Source organism: Hemicordylus capensis, chromosome 1 (genome assembly GCF_027244095.1).
Source record: "Hemicordylus capensis ecotype Gifberg chromosome 1, rHemCap1.1.pri, whole genome shotgun sequence".
Classification (NCBI taxonomy): Eukaryota; Metazoa; Chordata; class Lepidosauria; order Squamata; family Cordylidae; genus Hemicordylus; species Hemicordylus capensis.
This window is the reverse complement of record NC_069657.1, coordinates 252,741,241-252,761,263: the sequence shown is the minus strand read 5'-3', so window position 1 is coordinate 252,761,263 and position 20,023 is coordinate 252,741,241. Positions and strand designations below refer to the sequence as shown.

Here is a 20,023-nt window from a genome sequence, read left to right as displayed (position 1 = left end):
GTCTCTCGGAAGAGTCACTACACTTTTATGCAGTAATAACTCCCGTATTTTGGCTAAAAGAGGCAATGAGGAAAGTCTCCTCATTAGGGAAAGGAAGGTCTCCATTAAAAGGAGAATTAAAAAGGAGTTCTGTTTGGGTTCAAGTCTGCTGAGAAGGAACTCCACTGGCCTGGAAAACCTTCCCCTTACAGCAGAGAAGAGGGGCAGGATTGTTGTGCTTGGGGCACTCTGGACATGCTCCAGTTCATATTCTCCGGGGTTACTTCGCATGAGACCGAGCCCTCCTACACAATCCCTCATGGCGCCGCTCACCTCCCTAGATCCAGAAAGGAGGAGAGAACTTTTACATGGGCCAGCAGCAGCGACTGGGAAAGGAGACCAGCGTTTCCCGAAGCATCCCCCGGGGCAATGGAGATTGTAGCCTATGATTAGGGCCTTGAGGAAGGAGGAGAGGGAGGAGCCGGGAGAGAGGAGACGCGTTTGTAAACTAGCGCTGCCGCTCCTCCAGCTCCTGCACGGTGGCTGGCTGGCTCGCTCGCTCCCTACCATCTTGAGTCCGAGGGAGGGAAGCGAGCTGGCTCCTGGCGCTCTCGCCTCTCTTCTTCTCCCTCCCCAGCAGCAGCTGGGCTGCTCGGATAACGTCATCGCTTCCGCCCAGCTTCCTCCTCCTGCTGGCGGCGGTAAGAATCCAACATGGAGTAAAAGGCAGCGATGGGGCTCGGACGGGGCCGCCGGCTGCTGCTGCTGCTGCTGCACCCGGGCGCACTGACCGACGCTGCGCCCCGCTGCCTTCCCGCGCGCTGAGCGCACTCCCGCTGCCCTCGTTCCCTCTCCCCGCCTTCCCCCTCCTCCGATCCTCGCCTGCAACCAACGAGGCCTTAGCAAACACCCGTCTTCGGCTGGCTGGCTGGCTTCCTTCCTTCTCGGGCCCCCCTTCCCCAAAGCGCAGGCGGCCTCCCCGCATCCCCCGCGCGCTCTCTGGCTCTCCCCACAATGTGAAGCCCAGGAAAAAATGAAGAGGCGCAGCCCGGCTGCCCGCGGCAGGGGATGAGCCTAACGGGGGAGAAAATGACCGAAGAAACCCACCCAGACGAGTAAGTGTCCGGCGAGGAGAAAGCGGGGAGCGGGGGAGGAAATGGATGTAAACATCTGGTTCGGGAAACATCTGGAGAGGGAGCTGTTCGGGCTAGCAGTTGCTGTGACAATCTTCTCCCCCCCCCCCGCTCTTTCTTTCGGTCCTCCCCCACCCCCATCCCCTCCGCTGGCCTTTGGGTGATTTATAAGAGGTGCCAAAGCCTGCAGCTACGCCTCGCCTGTCTCCAGGAGTCCCCTTCTCCGCCTCCCTTTGGTGTTGCGGAGACTTTGCTGGAGAGTGTTCAGCGCCTCCTTTTCCAGCCTGCGCGATGCTTTAGGAGGGGGTGTCGCAAATCCCCTCTTTCGGAAGTGGGTTGGGGGTGTCGGTGAAGAGCGAGGGAGATACTTAAGCATGTCTTTTTCGGGATCTCTCGCTTTCGGAGACGTGCACCGCGGTGTGTGTTGAATTCGCTTCCCTTCGCTCCCCGCGTTGCCACCCCCCACCCCAGCCCTTTGCCTCTTGGCGGTCACCGGCCTGGGTCTCCTTAGCCCCTCACGCCCCCTTCTCGCCTGCCTGGTGTGTTTTTGCAGCCTTCACATCCGCCATTTCTTTATCTCTCTTTTTTGTAAAAAAAAAAAAATTTCTTCAATCGCTCTCATTTGCATACCACATTTCCATTCATAAAAAAAAACATCCGCGGAGGCCAGGAGACTGTGAGCTGTGGCCACAGGCGAAAGGGACCTCACGGGGGTGGCTTGATTGGGGGAGGGGGAGACCGTTGCAAAACAGATCCGGCGGGCGAGCGGAGGGGAGGGAGTTGGGGAAGGCTCCGGAGCGTTTTCTGCAAACACTGTGGCGAGGGAACAAATCGGAAGGGTGCCTGGGCCTTGGCTGGCTCTGAAGCTGCACTGGGGGGAAAGGGGGTGGGTAGCTGACTAGCACAGGCAGGGCAGCCTCGTATGCACAGGCGGTGCTTGCTTTGCTTGCTGCTTCGAGTTCATCGTTAGCCTTGCAGCAGATTTGGAAGGTTGAGGGCTGCCTGTGTGTGAGTGGGAGGGAGGGAGGGAAGGAGAGAACGCATGCAAGAAGGCGGGGGGGGGGCTATCGGTGAATTTTAACTCGTTGCCCCTTTCTCGCCTGAACACTTGATATTTGCAAATTAATCCACCCAAGACTGCGAAAAGGTGCCTCAAATCCGCGCTTGATCTCCCTCCAACCGCACCTCTCCTCTAAGGCACAGCTTTCTTTAAAAGTGCCTGTGTGGCGGGGTGGGGCTCCTTAGGCTAGTGGTGATTAAAGGTGACTTGGCTGGCCCGCAGGGACACACCTCTCTCTCTAGCTTGGGTAGGCATAAGCAGCGAGCAGCAATTCTTGCTCCGCACGACGACAGACAGCTGGCCTCCCCCCCCCCCCTCTCTTTTATGAATAAGACGGGTTCCCGTTATTGTCACATGATCCTGACATTCATAAATCCGGTAACCTTCAGCCGTCGTTCATTCACTTACTCGCTGACGCTGCTGTCCTGCCCTTTCCTGAATTGCTCGAGAAAAGAGAAGGGAAAATAAGAGGCAATCCTGCAGGATTAGGAAATGGTCTGTCTCTAAATAGCACTTATTGCCACAAGAAGGCCTCCCTTCCAGGCTGGAAATAGGAAGTGAGTCACTGCCCCCCCCCACTTTAATGCAACGTTTGATGATGAGAGTTTGAAGAGCACATCCGTGGAGAGGATGTTACTGTTGCTAATTCAGCTTTGTGGAAAGGGGGGGGGGAGGGAATAGCTCAATTCTTACATAAATGTCCTTGCCTTGCCCAGTTGTGTTTGAGGTCTCAAGGAGATGGTCCTCAGAATATTAATATCACTTCAACGATCAGTGTATCTGCACTCTCTGCATATTATCCAGCCCCCACAAAGCTGTTCATCAATTTTTCTTCCCATTTATTTTCAAGGCTACTGTGAAATCCCACCGTAGAAATCTACTTGCTGGTCCTTGTTCTATAACACTGGAAGCAAGTTTTTAAGCTCTGTGGTGCTCGTGGCAGTGATACTTTGGTACTGATTGAATAAGCTGGTGTGAGGACTCTGTTGTCCAGGGAACAAACCAGTCTGTGGTCCTGTTTCTGAAAGAGAAGGGAATGTTGTCAGTTTGGCTGGAATCAAAACCTTATGCAGGGTAGGCGGCATATGTAAAGAAGTATCTGTTTGTAGTGAACTTAAGGGACAGAGAACCCGTAACCAATCAGGCAGACGGAAGGAGAGGGAGGAAGCAGTGAACTGAGAAAGAGGAACCTGAAGGAAGAATGAGGCTTGAGGAAGAGGTCAGAAGAGTTGAGGAACTGGGGAAAGAGGGGCTAATCAGGAAGTCTGAAAAAATCTTGGTGCTTAAGAATAGGAGGGGCTGTATGCTGTGAGGATGGGAAGAGAAGAGTGCAGGGGAAAGCAGCCAAGGCACAGCTGAAGCTGAAAAGAGTGGAACAAGACAGGCCCTGGCCTGAAGAGGAAGGACCTGAAGAAGCACTAGGTGGTGCCATTGAAAGACAGAGCCAACGAGAAAGTAGGACCCACCAAACTACATCCAGGGCCACAGGAACAGGAGGACCTGTGTGAGACTGGCAGGAAGTTGGTGGGCAAGCAAGTAGAGAGCTCAAGGAGTGTAGAGTTGCTTGGTCTACATCATGACAGGAATTCTGACTCTTGCTATTTCTACTGTCAGTGCAGCTTGGTGTCCTGGCAGTCCTAGGGCGGGGGCAACGAGGCCAAGGAGCAAGGGAGTGGAGTGGGGAAGTGGCTCTTGCTTACAGACAGCACTGACTTGAACTCACCAGTCAAAATTTTGACTGCAGGCTTGTAGAAGAATATTTTAATTACTCTTTGAATAGCTGGGTATGGGCATTTCATATAGCAAGAGCCCACTGATTTTCTATAAGAAGAAGATGGAAAGAGAGAGGTAGGCATCAATGGTAATAAATACAAATTAAAGGTGGGTCCCAGCCCCTAAAAAGTCTGAATATTGTGCATCCATCTTGCTTGCTCTGTTTCTGTGCATGCTTCCATATGATCAGTGCTCTGAATCGGAGTGTCTCTCTCCTGCATTCGCACAGCTGATCCTCATTTTGAACATTCCAAAACTGTTATGGTAGCTGTAACGTCCACTCTCAATTGTTAAGGTTATTGGGGGGGGGAGTGAGTGAGTGCAGGCTGGATTTCCTGTTTTTTCTTGTAGTGATATCGCAGGATGTTAACTGTTAAAGCTGCTCATCAGAGACCATACAGAAATCCTGGGCTTCGTTTGACACAGGGTTTGACAGATCCCTGGTACCAGGGAGCCATGGCACCTAAAAAATTGGCTAAGGCACCTATACTAGGATATTCAGTGGTACAGATATTTAATCCCAAGCAACCTGTGAATATGTTGCTTGCAAAGGAGATAACGAGCCCATTTACTATCTTCCCACCACCCCAACAGTGTCAGTCACCAAGTCTGGTTATCTTGCGGTCCATTGGGCTAACTACTTGATCCAAAGAAAATTCATCGGCACCTGCTTTGGCAGCATTGTACTCCTCTCCCCCCACCCCCATCACATAAACAGAGAAAAGCTCATGCTCTTTCAAATTTATCTTAGCTTGTGTGTGTTGTGTAAGTCTGTTAAGAACTCAAAGTTGCTCTGCAAACACTTCTAGAAGGGAAGAAAAATTGTCTAGTATTAATATGAGGGAGTTGCTTCCAACGCTGGACTACTTTATGTTGTAATTCCCATATTGCGGTTAGAAGTGTGGGTGTCTGTGGCTGGGGAGTATTGACTGGCCTGCAGCGGGTCACTTCCAGCTAAAGATTTCCCCCACACAAAGGTCTCAAGCGGCAGCAAATGTAAATCTATCTAGATTGCTACTGCTCCTTGACCACCAACACTCACCTGAAAGCAGACGTCTATTCAGGTCACTTGCACGCACATTGTATGTATGTATGTATTTGACAAATTAAGTATTAAATGACAAATTAAATTTATTTGACAAATTATGAGCCCCTGGTGGCGCAGTGGTAAAACTGCCGCCCTGTAACCAGAAGGTCGGGATCCTGACCAAGGGCTCAAGGTTGACTCAGCCTTCCATCCTTCCGAGGTCGGTAAAATGAGCACCCAGAATGTTGGGGGCAATATGCTAAATCATTGTAAACCACTTAGAGAGCTTCCAGCTATAGAGCGGTATATAAATGTAAGTGCTATTGCTATAGCTAAATCACTTTGAGATTGGTGGAGGCTCTTTCTTCTCCTCCTATTTGCACTTCCTGTTTGAACCCTTCTGTCTGTGATTGCAGCTGTGTTGGTCCCACAGAATAAACTTCTCTGTGTTACTTTATAGATGTTAATCCTTCTATAGCAGGCCCCTTGGTACACATTTATTTGTTGTGGGCATAGAAGCCTAGTCATTTCAGCCTATGACAAGAGCTATTTTCATTTTCATAGCAGGGTGGTAGAATGATTTGCCATACACAATTCTGAGCATGTGTTGGCAGTACAGAATATGCAGTAATGAAAATGCACAAACCTTTCCACTCACAGGCACTATAAAATGGTGCTTAAATTGCCAGATCTATTCTGTGCAAAGGGATGCATTGATAATATATAGTGAACCAGAAGAGCACAGCTAATTTCTGCTAGATTCATTATTTTTAGTTTAACTTAGGTTTTATGTTGAAACCGAGTGTGTGGGTTTTTTAATGGTTAGTGGACTGAAATAAACTCCATTTGATTCTATATATGCTTTGCATGTTGGGACTGTTTTTGTGTAATACCAGACATGTGTTTTCCTCCAGTATTCATCTTATGATATAAACATTTAAAATTTAGTTCTTGTAATTGGAATTGTCCTTGAAAGCTGAAAGATATGAAAAACAGTGGATTTTTTAAAAATAGTGACTTTTAAAATCTTTTTTTGGTTGATGTATGGCAATGTTTGCCAAGGTTCTCTCTGGAAACTGGGTGCTAAGAACCTGGTTTCTAAAATGCTCTGGAAGCTGCATATGTTATGCATATTGTGCATGTGAATATTCATCTGGTACATCTTTATAGCTGTGTATTATTTTATTTTATTTTTTTAGAAACCAGACTTTGCCTCTTTAGTGCATCCTATCTTGTTCAGGAATCTTGACTTGGCATGGCAGTCAAGACTTCTACAGTGTTTGTTATCTCATTTAGCCAGTATTGTGACAAACAGTTTAAAGACCCCTGGCCAGTCGCTTTGCCTTTGACTTCTTTTATTTGTTACAGGATTTCATGTGCTTGCGTTACCTGGGTAACTTCCTGTATTCCAGTACATTAATCAACAATGAAGTGTGTGTGCATGACATTTCCCCTCAGTACTTTATGTTAACCAAGGTTGAATGGGAATTGGAAGCATTAAGTCTTTAACATACAGCTTTCTTTTATCAATGCACCATTTAAACAGCAGTAGAGTAGGAAAAACCTGAAGTTCTCCAAAGATTGTAATGTACTTTCTTGTAAGTGTTCTGTTAAATGATTACTGTTAAGATTCAATTCTATTTCTGATTGAGAAACAATTAATGGTAATCTTTAAAAGTAAATGATACCATAAAGATTACCAGTGGAGACACTCTCTATTCTAATGGGGCTTATCTGATCTCTTGTATCAGCATTTAGGTGCTTAGGGTGTGTATGTGACATCCTGTGGCAGCACGATGTCAGAAACCTCAATGTGATGCTGGTGTTACAGTCGGCTAGGCTGACACAATAACACCAGTGTCAAAAAGATGTGTTACCCAAGAGTAACAGTATAACACTGATAGTCCCAAAGGTCTGCACTTGGGGGAGATGCAGTCTCAGAAATGAGCTCCAAAAGTACATGTAGGCAATAGCTGTGGCGTAGCGAGGGCATAGGCAGCCCATGTTCTGGCGGGCACCCTCACCCATGCACCCCACCCTACCCTCACCCTCACCCTACCCTCACCCATGCACCCCACCCTACCCTCCAGTGGCAGTGTGCTCCCTACCCTGGTGGCGAGGGCCAGAAACTCCACTCCAGCGGAGGGGAGGCAAGAGTAGAGATGTGCCTGAATCATTTTGGCACCTCATTGGAGGTGATTCGGGCTCTTGCAACGAGGTGGGTGTGGGGTCAGGGGTACCTTTTTTTTTTTTTTTAAAGGAGGCAGGCAGGTCCTACCGGCACCTCTGGTGAACCGCTGGTGGAAGTTTTAAGCACAACAGCGCCACAATAGGGTGGCGGCTCGTCAGAGGAGCTGGTAGGACCTGCCTGCCTCTTTTAAAGATTTTGTGCACATCCCTAGATGAGAGTGGAGAATTTCACTTAAACTTAGCTGCCACCAATATGTTGAATGCGGCATGGGAGGAGGCTCCCGACTTGGCATCCAATGGGGAGGCTGCACCTTGCCCCGCTTCTCACTTGCTCCCTGTGCTGCAGAGGGAGATCAGGAGTTGCCTCCTGCACTGTGTTCAAGGTACTGGCAGCAGCTAAGGTTGTCACCCGTCAAGTGGAATCCCCCACCCTCGCCCCAGGGAGGGGAAAGGAGAGGAGGTGAGCCAGCGGCCCTGGAGGCAGGTGGCTCATGGGTTCTTGGGACCCGGGTGTTCAATTAAATCTCTGCCACTTTACCAGGGTAACTTCTTTTGTGTTTTAGATTCCATTTTCTGAGGGATTAATTAACTGGTGGTAATTTAGTGATATAGGGAGATGCTGAAAGGCATCATCTCATACTGCACGGGAGATGGCAATGGTAAACCCTTCCTGTATTCTACCACAGGGCTCTGTGATCACCACAGGGCTCTGTGATCACCAGGAGTCAATACCAACTTGATGGCACACTTTACTTTAATTTGCAATTGTTCTGCTCGTTGACCAAAATAAAGATTTATTCTTTCAGCTCTGCCCCTGGGCAATAGTACCACCTATGACCCAAAACAAAAAATCCCCCAAACACCACTGTAACTTACTAAATGTTCTGTAAATGCGAATGTTTAAGAAGATCCTGATCAATCATATGTTTTCTCATTTGCTTTAATTATGAAATGATAGTGTTCCTGGAAGGCGTTCTGAAGCGTTACTGAAGAGGAGTTCTTCAGTAAGATCAGTAATGGCAGAGAAGCATCTCTGGAAAAATGTGTTCTAGGGTGTACTTCAAGTTCATGTGAGGTGAGGCCCAGGACGCCTTGCCAGCACCCTGTGTGAACTATGTGAACCTTGAAACATTGTCTGGAATGCTCTGCGGTGTGCAGAGATTCCTTGGCAGACCAATGGCCAGGGAAAAGGTGCCCTGTAGGGAGAAGGTCTGAAGACCACTGAAACAGAATGCATGAAGCTGGATTCTGGAGCAGGGACTCTCAAGGCAGAGCCATCCCTGTGAATTAGGTTAGGTGGGGAGATGGAGTGACTGGCATATGCTCACCCAGTGAGGTTTTGAACACCCTATCCTAGTCCAGCACTGTGTCACACTGACTTCTCCTCCTGTTGTTGTTCTTTTGGCAGATATACATATGAGAAACAAATCCTCCTTCCCCCACAATTTAAATGTTGGTGGTGTCAGCTGACCTTTTAATGCCGTAGTTTCGTCATTTAGTGTTCATCCTTCCACACATCCCCTTCCTTTCTAGGATCAGATTGCAGCTCAGCAGCTTATTCCAGAGTAGTTTTGTCAAAGTCAATGGCAGTTCATAGGAGTAGATGACTGAATGATGGCAGCCTTAGGAAATAATCTAACTGCACCAAACGCCAGTTTTCACAGTCAGAAAATCGGTACTGTGTTTTAAAAATGGATTTTTGCAGAACTGCTGTAAATTGTCATTTGGGATATTGATTAATCTGGAGTACTTTAAGGTGGTTAGAATTAAAATAAAATCTATTTTTTTCATTGCTACCCAACTGGCAAGAGTGTTAGAAATTCAAATGCCTAGAAGTAGAAAGCTTGGATTATAGATATTGTCATCAGCTGTGGATCATGGGCTAGATCTCTTTTGTGTTAGCCTTCTTGCAGCATTCTGTGTTCACCATCTACTGTGGGATTGAATCCATTGCTATGGGCTGTAAATTGCCCAGTGTTAGGTGTCTATTTGTGGTAGATAGGCTCTTGCATAAGGGAATATCCTGTATGATGTGAATGAAGCCAAGGAAAAGATCTCAAGGGTTGAAGGCACATTACAGTTCTGCTGCTGAAGCTTAGAAGGTTTAGCTCTGAAGTTTCCTAGATAATAGACTACTGAGGAACCATATAAGTAACACTGAGCTCCTTGAAAGAAGACCCTAGTATATATAATGTCCTTGTATACAAAACATGTGCAAAAAAAATTTTGGTGACCCACTGACTGATTTAAAGCTGGGTGTACCTTCCTTATCCCTGCCATAGAATACTGTTTGTGAATCACAAGTTTCCCATGTGTGTAAGCATTTCTAGACATGGAAACCTAGCCTGTGTTGGAAAAATTAACATTGCTGTACTGACTTTTACAGAGTCATATCCTTTGGAATCTAATAATAACTCTTGAATTGTTATGACCTTAAGAAATGAAGAATCCAAACTATAATAAATTGCTGAAGAGGGAGGATTTTTCTTTAAACATCACTCTGGAACACTAAATAAATTAATATTTGAAACCTGATGCCTTAGACCTGGATTTTGGTTTCTTACTGCTTTGCGTCCCTCTTTACTTTCTTATACTAGCCTGTTGTCAAGAATTAAAAAGGAAAGTTGAATGTGTCTGTGTAGCAGATCTTTAACATGGGACACTTTCAGGATAAGGAGAATTGGTTCTACTTCTGTATTTAATGAATAACTTGCAAGGAAAACCTTTGCATGCAAGATGCCACTGACAATCATTTTAGTTAGTCCTTTTAGCAAGTGCCTTCTGAGCCAGTTCCACATTGTTATTTCTTAATGCTGTAGGAGGCAGATGCTGATAATCTGAATCCTCAAAACAAACATGTTATGCAATTACATGTTTCTTTTCAGCACAGAGTAGTAATGATTTCATGAAACTACAGATCATCCGGTTTTTCTGTTGTGGCTTGCCTAAATGCACCACATAGTTTCCTCCAAAAGATGCTGTGGATGCATGCATTTGATCCTTACATACAATGTATCCTTGATGCATACATTTTCAAACCCCCCCCCCTTTTTTTTAGATTGAAACATCTTTGAAACATCATGGCAAGAAGCCATTTTCTTATGCCTTTTGTTGAGAAGCAGTATAAACCTATTTTTAATACTTTTGCAGAGGCTGCTAACTATTTCACTGGTGAGGAGGCTTGTTTTGCACGTGTCTGTCAAGAACCTACTTTGTTAAGACATGTCTTAAACCTGTGACATCAGTAACCATAAAAGTACTGTTGGCTTAAAGTTGTTATCTCTTTAATACTGTAGGGTAGATTGATTTAAATCATCAAGAAAGAAACTTGATCTCAATTATTGTTTTAAATCAGTTTTCCTAGTGACACTTCACATATTTCTTAAACAGTGGTGCAGATTTGACCACTAAAATGTGTTGATTTACAACAGCATGAGAGTATACTTTGTGTAACTTTAGATAACTTGATGTTTACTAATTTAGAAACAGCACATAACACCTGTATTTTTGTGATGGGTATTTTTATTCATTACCTGTGTCAAGCTACAGATACAGATCCACATTATTCTTCAGACATTTCTGCATCATCTCCCAATAAACAGTTTCTCCCAAATATTTTTTATTATGAAATTTCATTCTTGTAGCTAGGCCTTGCATTTCCTTGTTGCATTGTTTTCATGAGACACATTTTCCTTTTGTACCCGGGGAGGGGGAGGAAACATTCCCAAATAAGGTGTCTCTTACAGAAGTCATGACTGTTTTTCTGTAGCAAAGCATGGAGGAATATAGGAAGCTGTGTGCTGAATAATATTTTCAGTACACAGTTCTATTCAACCTCCTTTCCTGTATTGTCTCTCTGTGTCTTTAATTGACCTTGGCCCAGTCCCACCACTGTCTTACCATCCATTCTGTGTCATTTGCACATGTGATTTTTGCTTAGAAACAGAAACTGGAAGCCTAGAAATTTCCAGAAGCATGAGCTGATGGTTAATGGGCAAGCTGGAGCCATTTTCATTAGATGAAACTGAAATAATCTCCAGGTTCCATTGGTAGGTAATTCAATATGTGTGAGAGCCATTAATTCCTTTCCAAGAGACTGAGTATAGGTATACCATGTTTGTAATGAGATTTAATTTTAACCATGTTCTTAATGAGAATTTAAATATTTTATTCTTGTAAAAGCCTGATTTAAATAACTTTTTTTAAAAAAAAGTTGATTTTTATGCACCCTAGATTCTGGCCTGGTACAAATGTAATATTAGCTCTCAACAGATCAGTTTGCAAATCAGGAGCCAACCTCTTGAATGCAGGTTTCCTCCTCCCTTTTGAAGTAACCCTTCCCAGAATTAATCATGGGTTCGCATTACATGTCTCTGAATGCAAACCATAGTTAACATAAGCCAGATTACTTTATAACCATTGCTTCAAGCCCACTTCATGATTTACTAGAGAATCTCTGTGATACCATGGTTACGATCTAGAAGGGTGGGAGCAAATTGCTTTGGAAAGAGGAGCCAGAGCAAGTTCATGCTCATGAGGCTGACTCCTTTTGCAAACGGTGGTGGCAATTAGCCAATATTTTGTCTGTTTGAGGTAAATAGAAACAGACATTTTATAAAGTCTACTACTGAGGATACATTCTGAAATGAGACACAGGTTTTGGGTGGTACAGAAATGTAATAAATAAATAAATAAATAAATAACCCTTTAGGAAACGTAGATGAGTAAAATCTTCAGCTGAACTTACCTTCTCGTCTGCCAGTCTTTCTGGCTGAAATTCCCTCCAGATCTTTGCATGAGTATGAGAAAAGTATAGGAGCAGTGTGGGATCTTGTGGTTTTGGCCGCACACCTGTCTGCAAATACATGGAGAGAACCGGCCATGACAGAATAGATGAAAGGCAGCCTAACACAATCCCGCTTTGATGGGACTCTCTCTGTAGAGTGTTACGGTGTCTTCCTGTCTCCTTGTGAGTGGCCCGAAAAAGCAAGCCTTCATTCTTGACCACTGTAAGGCTTGCTTCGCACAATCTTTGAATATATTTAAAATGAAAACGTAAAATGATGATGTGAAAAACATGTAAACATGCATTCTATAGATGTTCTTGTCAGGACATCTAGATTGGCCACAGCTCCCTGGAGAGTGTACCCCAGTGAGTTTGCTACCACATAATGTGAAAAATGGCCCAGAATTGCTCTTCATAGTGGCATTCTCATAGTGGCTATATTTTCCGTAGAATGCCAGTAAGTTTGGCTCATACCTAGAATATTAATAAGATGTGTGCAGATTGAGAAAAGGGATGATACGTTTTTGAAAGTGAGCTTCTCTTCCCCACCCCCACATTATATAGGCAAATCTACAATTATCAGTGTTTATCTGATTTGTGAAAAGGTTAAGATTACTTTTCTTTGGAAGAGCTGTGCTGCTTCTCGATTGAAATAACTGCATGCTCTCTATTCCTTGTGCTCTGTCTACAGAGGCATAAAAGTGCTGTGTGAGTTTCTGGGCAGTAGCCATCCTAGTCGGTTGCATAAGTTATGGTTTTATCCTTAGCACGGATGCTGGTTTAACTCTTATGAGAAGAGGAGGAACCATTCTATCCAAAGTTAGATATTTCATCTCAAGACAATGAATGCCAAAATGCTGTAACAAGCCACAAGTAGCAACTTAAATAGCAGCAGGTAGAAAAATGAGGGAAGTAACCATTAATTGGTCTGATTATGGTAATGTTGTGGGTCAAGACAGCAGCGGTGATCTCTTCATGTATAGTTTTCTACTATGACATCACTTTATACAGAGTAATAAATGTCTAATTCAGGAACAGACATAAATCTGTTTTTCTGTTCGCCATTGATGTCTGTCTGTCCTTCCTCTGGCAAAATCTCCTGCCTCTTCCTTACACACCCAGCACAGAAATCTCCTTCCCACTGGGCTCTATAGGAGGCAGCAGCAGCAGCAGCAAGGTGCTATTTGGGGTTTCCTGCAAAGGCCAAGTGCAAGGGAGATGCTTCCCTAGGTCAGTTACCACAAATAACGGGTGACTACTGATCCTTAAGTGGTGCACCGGGGAAATGCTTGACTAACAAGCAGAAGGTTGCCCGTTCGAATCCCCACTTGTATGTTCCCAGAAACATGGGAGACATCTACAGCAGCAATATAGAAAGGTGCTGAAAGGCATCATCTCATACTGCGTGGGAGGAGGCAATGGTAAACCCCTCCTGTATTCTACCAAAGAAAACCACAGGGCTCTGTGGGCGCCAGGAGTTGAAATCGACTTGACGGTTCACTTTACTTTACTGAGCCAAGTCATGGTTTCTAAACCTTGAATTGAATTTCTAAATCTTTGGTACTTGTACTATTAAGCACATTCTGTGAGAAGCTAGTGCAAGAGTTCTGTTTCCTGACATTGCAAGCAAAACGTGATGAGAAAAGCCATTTTTAATAACTACCTTATAAGAATACTCAGAGCAAATTTGATTTAAATAAAATCAATGAAATCTATTTAAATCACTAGTTGGGAAGATTCTACTCAATCATCATTTTCTAGTAGAAGTGCATTGCTGTTGTCTGATATAACCTTAACAAGTCAAGAACCGAGCAGAAAAATGGAGAAATAAACCCCTGCATGGTCATTATTTGCACAATATAAGTGGAAAATCAGACATCACCAAGACCTGGCAATGGTCTTAAGAATGGCAACTTGATGGCTTAAGAATGGCTTAAGAATGGCAATGGCTTAAGAATGGCAACTTGAAGAAAGAAACAGAGGGTTTAATACTGGATGCGCAAGAACAGGCACTAAGAACAAATGCAATAAGAGCAAAAGTCAAAAAATCCACAACAAACAGCAAGTGCCGCCTTTGTAAAGAAGCAGATGAAACAGTGGACCACCTGCCCGGCTTCCAGTGCTTTCCCTCCCCACCGCTTTTTTTATTGCCCACCAGCCGGCAGGCCGCCACTGCCATTTTCTTCCTTCCCACCCGTGGCTATCCGCCAGCTCTCTGAACTCTCGCGAGAGCTGCCTCACATGGGATTAGCCACGAATATGCCTTAGAAAATTAAATATATAGATAGATTACCAGCACTTTGTACTTTGCCGGGAAACATATCGGCAGCTGGTGCAACTATTTTAAAACCGGCATCATATATATGGTTTCTCCGAGAAACCCTGGAGACCCATCTGGCTGCTGCATTTTGAACTAACTGAAGTTTTTGAACAACATACAAAGGCAGCCCCACGTAGAGGTGGTAAATGAGTCCTTGGCTGAGGTGAGACTTAAACTGGGGGCTTTGCCACCCCATGCTGCTCACTCTTCGCTCTCACACTATACTAGCACTTCAAATATGTTCAGACCAAGTGTTCCTATGTCTTTATTGCACAGTTTTACGCTTACGTGGGTGGAAGGACATAGGTTTCTGCAGTTGCTTTGCACAGCTTCCACCCTGTGCAAGGGAGCATTTCATGGGCTGCTTTGTTCTTCACTTATTTTCGGAGCTTATCCTTGTGTAGCAATGGAAATAAGCACAACAAATCTGGGCATATTATTTTGCTTCAGATGAGTTTCAAAGATTGCCTCACAACATCAGTTTTATCTCTCTCTCACAGGCAGCTCTTCTCTATGAAATATTATCAATGGCTTTGTAGTAGCAATAACTAGCCAACTGTGTATTTATCAACCAGGAGTACTAGCCGTGCAGATGGACCCCTGCTGTGTTCTTCCGTCATGACATCAATTTGTGCTTTGAAGGCAGGAAATGCAGTCCTGAGAAATATAAGCATGACAATTGTTCTAGTACTTTGTATCTAAAAACAAAATGCAGCTTAGATAGATAAGGAGCTATGTGTAAGGAAAGGACTTAATTTGGCATTCACCTAAACAAATTTTTCTGTTCTGAATAAATAAGTGCAACTCTTAGTTTCTGTTTTCTAAGTTTTGAAGTCATGTGGCAAGTAACTTGTATTCCAGACTGACACATCTTTGTCTGCCTACATTGCCATTGCAACTGTACATGATGTTAGTTAATTGACAAGCACTAAAAATGTTAAAAATCTGTTGGTGCCACAGGCCTCTTAGATTATTCATGCCTAAAGACAGAGAAAGCTAAGGATTTGGGATTATTTGCAAGTAAATGCTTGATTTATATCATACCCAAACACATTCTTAAAGGAGTACATGCCCCACAGCAAGGGAGTGGTTCACTGAAATTACCTTGGGGGAGAGAATATATGAGAGTCGTCCTTTATGCACTCTGCCTGTAACCTTGGAGAAGCCGCTGCCAGTTGGTAGATGGACCCATAATCTGACTCGATATAAAGCAGCTTCCTATGTTCCTATGCATACAAACAGATGCTCTTCCACTGAGCTATGGCCCCATCCCAAAATTCTGGATGGAGAGCCCACTCTCGTCTACATTTCATAAGTGATTTAGGGTGCCAATTGAAGCAGTCACTCCTCTGTGGAGTTCCTAGTGCAATCAGAGACTTGGGCCCTTTGCCCCTTTTTCTGGGTCACTCTGTTCTCATCACTACAACAACATGCAAACTAAGTCTCATCAAAGCCTTTCAAATTTTGAGGTATCACACCCTGGACGTCAGATTCCATTCTGATGCCACCTATGGCAGGACTAAATCCACTCTTATTTTATCCCTTCACTTTCTGTACCCTCCACCAGATGTGTCAGTTTGCTACCCTCCATAGGTGGGATTACAGGTCATGAAGGAAGGCAGATTCCTGAAACCTATGTTCACATTGCCATCTGTGCAGTCACCTGACCCAACCCTTTTGTCCCACAGCATCTGACTATAACCAGTTTCCATGCTGTGGCAGTCTGGTAACCAAGGAAAGGGTTGCAACTGTGTCTGCTTGGGGCATGTGCTATATAGCACCAGGTAAGCAGGGTTTGTGCCAGGAACATTTGGGTTAATCTCTAGGAGATTTTAATTGCAGCTCTGCACAGGCACTGTGACATAGCTGCCTTTCCTTTTGGACATCATCATTGTTCATGATGGCAGATCTTTTTGTCTCTGATACTCATGTTGCCTGCAAAATCTGTCCCCTCTGTGTATGTTTAGGCTCCTGCTTGGCGCTTGTGCAGAGCCTGATATCCAGAAAGATGTGGGATGCTCTGGTTTAATATCACTTTTTTTCTAGTCTGAGCTTGGAACACTGGATGGAAGCCTATTCAATAAGAAGGGAAACTGTTTTCAGATAAAAGGGAGGTTCAAGATGGCATCTTTTGTAGTCATATGAGGTGTGTAACTGCTACTGCAGATTTGAAAGATGTTTCTTATACTGGCACAAATAAGATCTGAGTCTGAATGTCTTTTCCTCTGAACAAGAGTTTAGCACATTCCCCACCCCCACCCCAGCCTTCAGTGAGTGCCTTAGTTAACTGGGGAAAGGGACTATGTGATAAGTGAGAAACCAGTTGATCTCTTCTGCAGTGGTGTTTGTTATCCGTGGAATGGGTTCATAAATGTGGGAAGGAGTAGGAAGACAGTCTGCACTGTGGTCTATATTGTATAAATCTGAAGCAAGGCACAAGCTGCATTTTTGTGTGTGTTTGAATCTAACGTGTGCATGATGAATGGCCACATTTAGCCACATCTCCCAGGATCCTTACATATTGGGGGGCACAACTGAAGTGATTCCAGAGCAGAATGGAAACAATGAACACGACAAAAGAGAAGTCAAAATGGTATTCTCCAGTAAAAGCATTTAAATTAGGGAGCTCATTCTCCTCCCCCCCCGCCCCCCACCCTCCCTCCCTCCCTTATCCCCTTGAAGCATTCAGGGGAATGATAATCTAGAAACAAGGCAAACCCTGTATGGCCAACCCCTGCTTTCAGCCTATATTTTATACAAACAAGTTTTAACAGTGTAATTTTAGAACAGTTTGGAGGCTGTGATGGGGGAAGGGGAAGATTCACTTGTGTTCTAACACTTGGAAAGGAATCTGACTGTTTATATAGGCTATGAGTAAAAAGTTATGCCCCAGAGCTGATCTAGGGTTACTAAGAATTCAAGTTGGAACACATAAAAGAGAGTGTGTGTGAGCCTCAAGTTGAGGCAGAGCACATAAAAGCCATGAATACATTAGCGTTCAAATACTAGGTTTCAGCATGTGTTTATCCACCTCCTCATTGCCTGTCCTTTGCCTATGGGCCTGGTATTTAATGGAAGTGAAGTAAGACAATGTTTGTGATCTCAAACTGTGTTTTGAAAATGTTGCAGGCGCTGCTCCTGATTTCTCATTATGTAGAACAGGCAAATTCTGCTAAAGATTGTGTAATAAAGCAAGCCTCCTCTATGGCTTCTGGTTATAAAATGAATATACGCTTAAGGCTGCCTCTCTTTTTTAGCATGATAAACAAAAGGATGATAAATGTTTTTCTCAAATTACTTATATCATGTATGGAGTTGAGTTTCTGTCCTTTCTCAAGAACACCAGTTCTGATAACCTTCAATTGCCTATGTGTTCCTGTTGCAGGAAAAATGAGTGAGAAGCATTGCAGGATCCAGTCTTGTATGTTCAGAATGTTCATACTGGCGAACTGCTGAAAATCCAGGAGAACTTTGCTAAACTTGAACTGTTAGATCTCAGATATTGCTACTAGGTATTGTGATCTTGTAAAATTGTTTTGAACAGCCAGGCAAATGAGAAGTTGCAAATCTTAAGACAAGATGCCTTGCTGAAATGCTCAGTTCTTGGAAAGCTTACATTATTCCCTAGTTAGTATTGCGTATCTCTGTGGAGATTAAATGGGCCAGAACAAGTCAAAATTATAAAATAAGATGTTTTCAAAGCTGAAGGGAGGGAAATTGGCTATAAAATAGAACATGTACTTTATAAAAGAAATCAATAAGCTCTAAATTGTATCTCTTTATCCTAGCCATATCATAGCAAAACTATATATTTGAGGGAGTCCATGCATTATCAAGATAGAAAGAAAATGAAGGCTGCACACTTAAAGCTCATATTTACTACTTCATTAATATTTGCTGAGGCTGTGAGCTTTAATCAACTATAGCTTTAATTGCAAGTTTATTTTTATTTATTTATTTATTTAATACATTTATATACTGCCCCAAAACAAAGTCTCGGGGCAGATAACAATCAAGTTACATCTTATCTCCCGATTATTTGGTGCAGCTGTAACTGGAGGCCATGCTGACATGCAGGTCACAGGGATGCTGACACAATGAGCAAACTGAAATGTGTAAGGGGGCAAAAAAACACCCTACAGTTAAAAAATATTGTATCCAGAGTTGCTAGATGTTTTACATTTCTTAGTGAAATTGTTTACAGGTCTCCTTCCGGGAAAGAGAGTGCACAGTGCTCTGTGGAAATGAAATGTCAGTATATCTCTTCAATGTCAGAATGGCTGCCTTCAGACATAATGTGGAACTGTGGGTCCACTGGACCTGCGGTTCCACCCCCGGCCTCCTGTCTGCATTTGGATGTTTAGGAGAGCTCCCTTTCTGCAGTCAGTGAGACTTCAGAGAGGCGAGGGATCTAGCTGTGCAGGCTTCCTTCTCCTCCCTCAACTCCAGCTCTATGGAGCCGATACTGCGGTGCCAGCGTTCGGATGTAATGCTGGCACCACAGAACCGGAGTCAAAGGACCCAAACTCCACTCTGAACCAAAGGTTCAGATTGGAGTTCAGGGAGGAAAACCACGGATCCCTTTTCGCCTTCAACTCCAGTTTCCCGAACTCAGACATGTGACAAAGGAAACAGGAGGTTGGGACCTCTGCTTTTCTGTTTTGCCTAGATTCAGCCTATGTCCCTTAATATACTGTGCTACTGATGGGTTTTTAACTCATTCATTTCAGAAGCCATTTTGTATCGAATCTTCATTTTTTGTGTGTGCACTAAAGAGAGGGGGTGGGAAGTTATGCTCTTGCATAATCCCTTGAAAGAAAGCTCACAATTGGCAGCTGATGGGTGATGATTATTCCCCTCTGGTCAGTTTCTAGAACTAGCACGACAAGATTCGCACAGGCATTTTGTGTCAAACTTAAAACAGCAAGCAGAAAATTGCCTGTGGTCGCTTATTAACACAAGTATCTCCACCACATGGAGGCAGCCATTCCATGTGGCTCCCCTGTGTGCAGTGCTGGGCTGTTCCTTGTGCCAATGCAATCCCCTGAATGGCACCATGGTGAGCCCCAGCAACATCTGGAAAGGCACGCAGGGAGAGATGGGAATTAGAGTCCTTTCCAGCACTTTCCTAATGAGCTCTGTGGGAAGCAGTAAGGGGCTCCACTGGGCAGGGAGCAGCCTAGCACTTCATTGAGAATGGTCACCTCTGTGTTGCCAGTGGGGCTGGCAACAGCTATTAGGACTTCAGCTATTAGGAGCTGAATATTTGCACAGTTTTAACTCGTGAGTGCAGCTAGAAGCAGGAAAGGCTATGAACACTAATAAAGCGGAAATGTTCAATAATTAAAGATTCTTGTTTTTGCCTCTTGTCCAGGCAATGAGTGTAACTAGGTGTTTTATAGCTGCTTCCCTCATAAACACAAAGTAATCTTATATTGATTTAACTAAAGGTTTATTCAGAAACAATTCCATTTTCTCCTTCTCCTTTCCCTCCTTTCCTTTCTGACTCCACCCTGGGACAAACTTCTAAACAACAAAGTTGTTTGTTGTTTACAAAGAACTATTTAGTAATCTATCTTGTAAAATGTTACTAGATAAAATACAACACTAGGGATATATTGAAATGATATTTTGCCCAACTAGAATCTATGCTTGGGATCATTAGGAAGAGGTTGGAAAATAAAACTGCTAATATTATAATGTCCTTATACAAAACTATGGTGCGGTCACATTTGGAGTACTGCATACAGTTCTG

General features: G+C 44.0%; 1 protein-coding gene across 2 annotated transcripts in view; it reads left to right on the top strand.

Moving 5' to 3' along the window:
• The first annotated feature begins 537 nt into the window (after window positions 1–537).
• The window catches only part of SPRED2 (sprouty related EVH1 domain containing 2), an 85,603-nt gene continuing 66,117 nt past the window's right edge, over window positions 538–20,023 (top strand). Inside the window, exon 1 of one of the 2 annotated variants that reach the window (XM_053284430.1) lies at window positions 538–1,094. In XM_053284430.1, the coding sequence (XP_053140405.1) occupies window positions 1,048–1,094 (47 nt within the window). In that variant the 5' untranslated portion in view covers window positions 538–1,047. Of the gene's footprint in view, window positions 1,095–2,626; window positions 2,730–20,023 lie in introns of those variants that run through there. The other variant, XM_053284432.1, reaches the window with a different exon arrangement.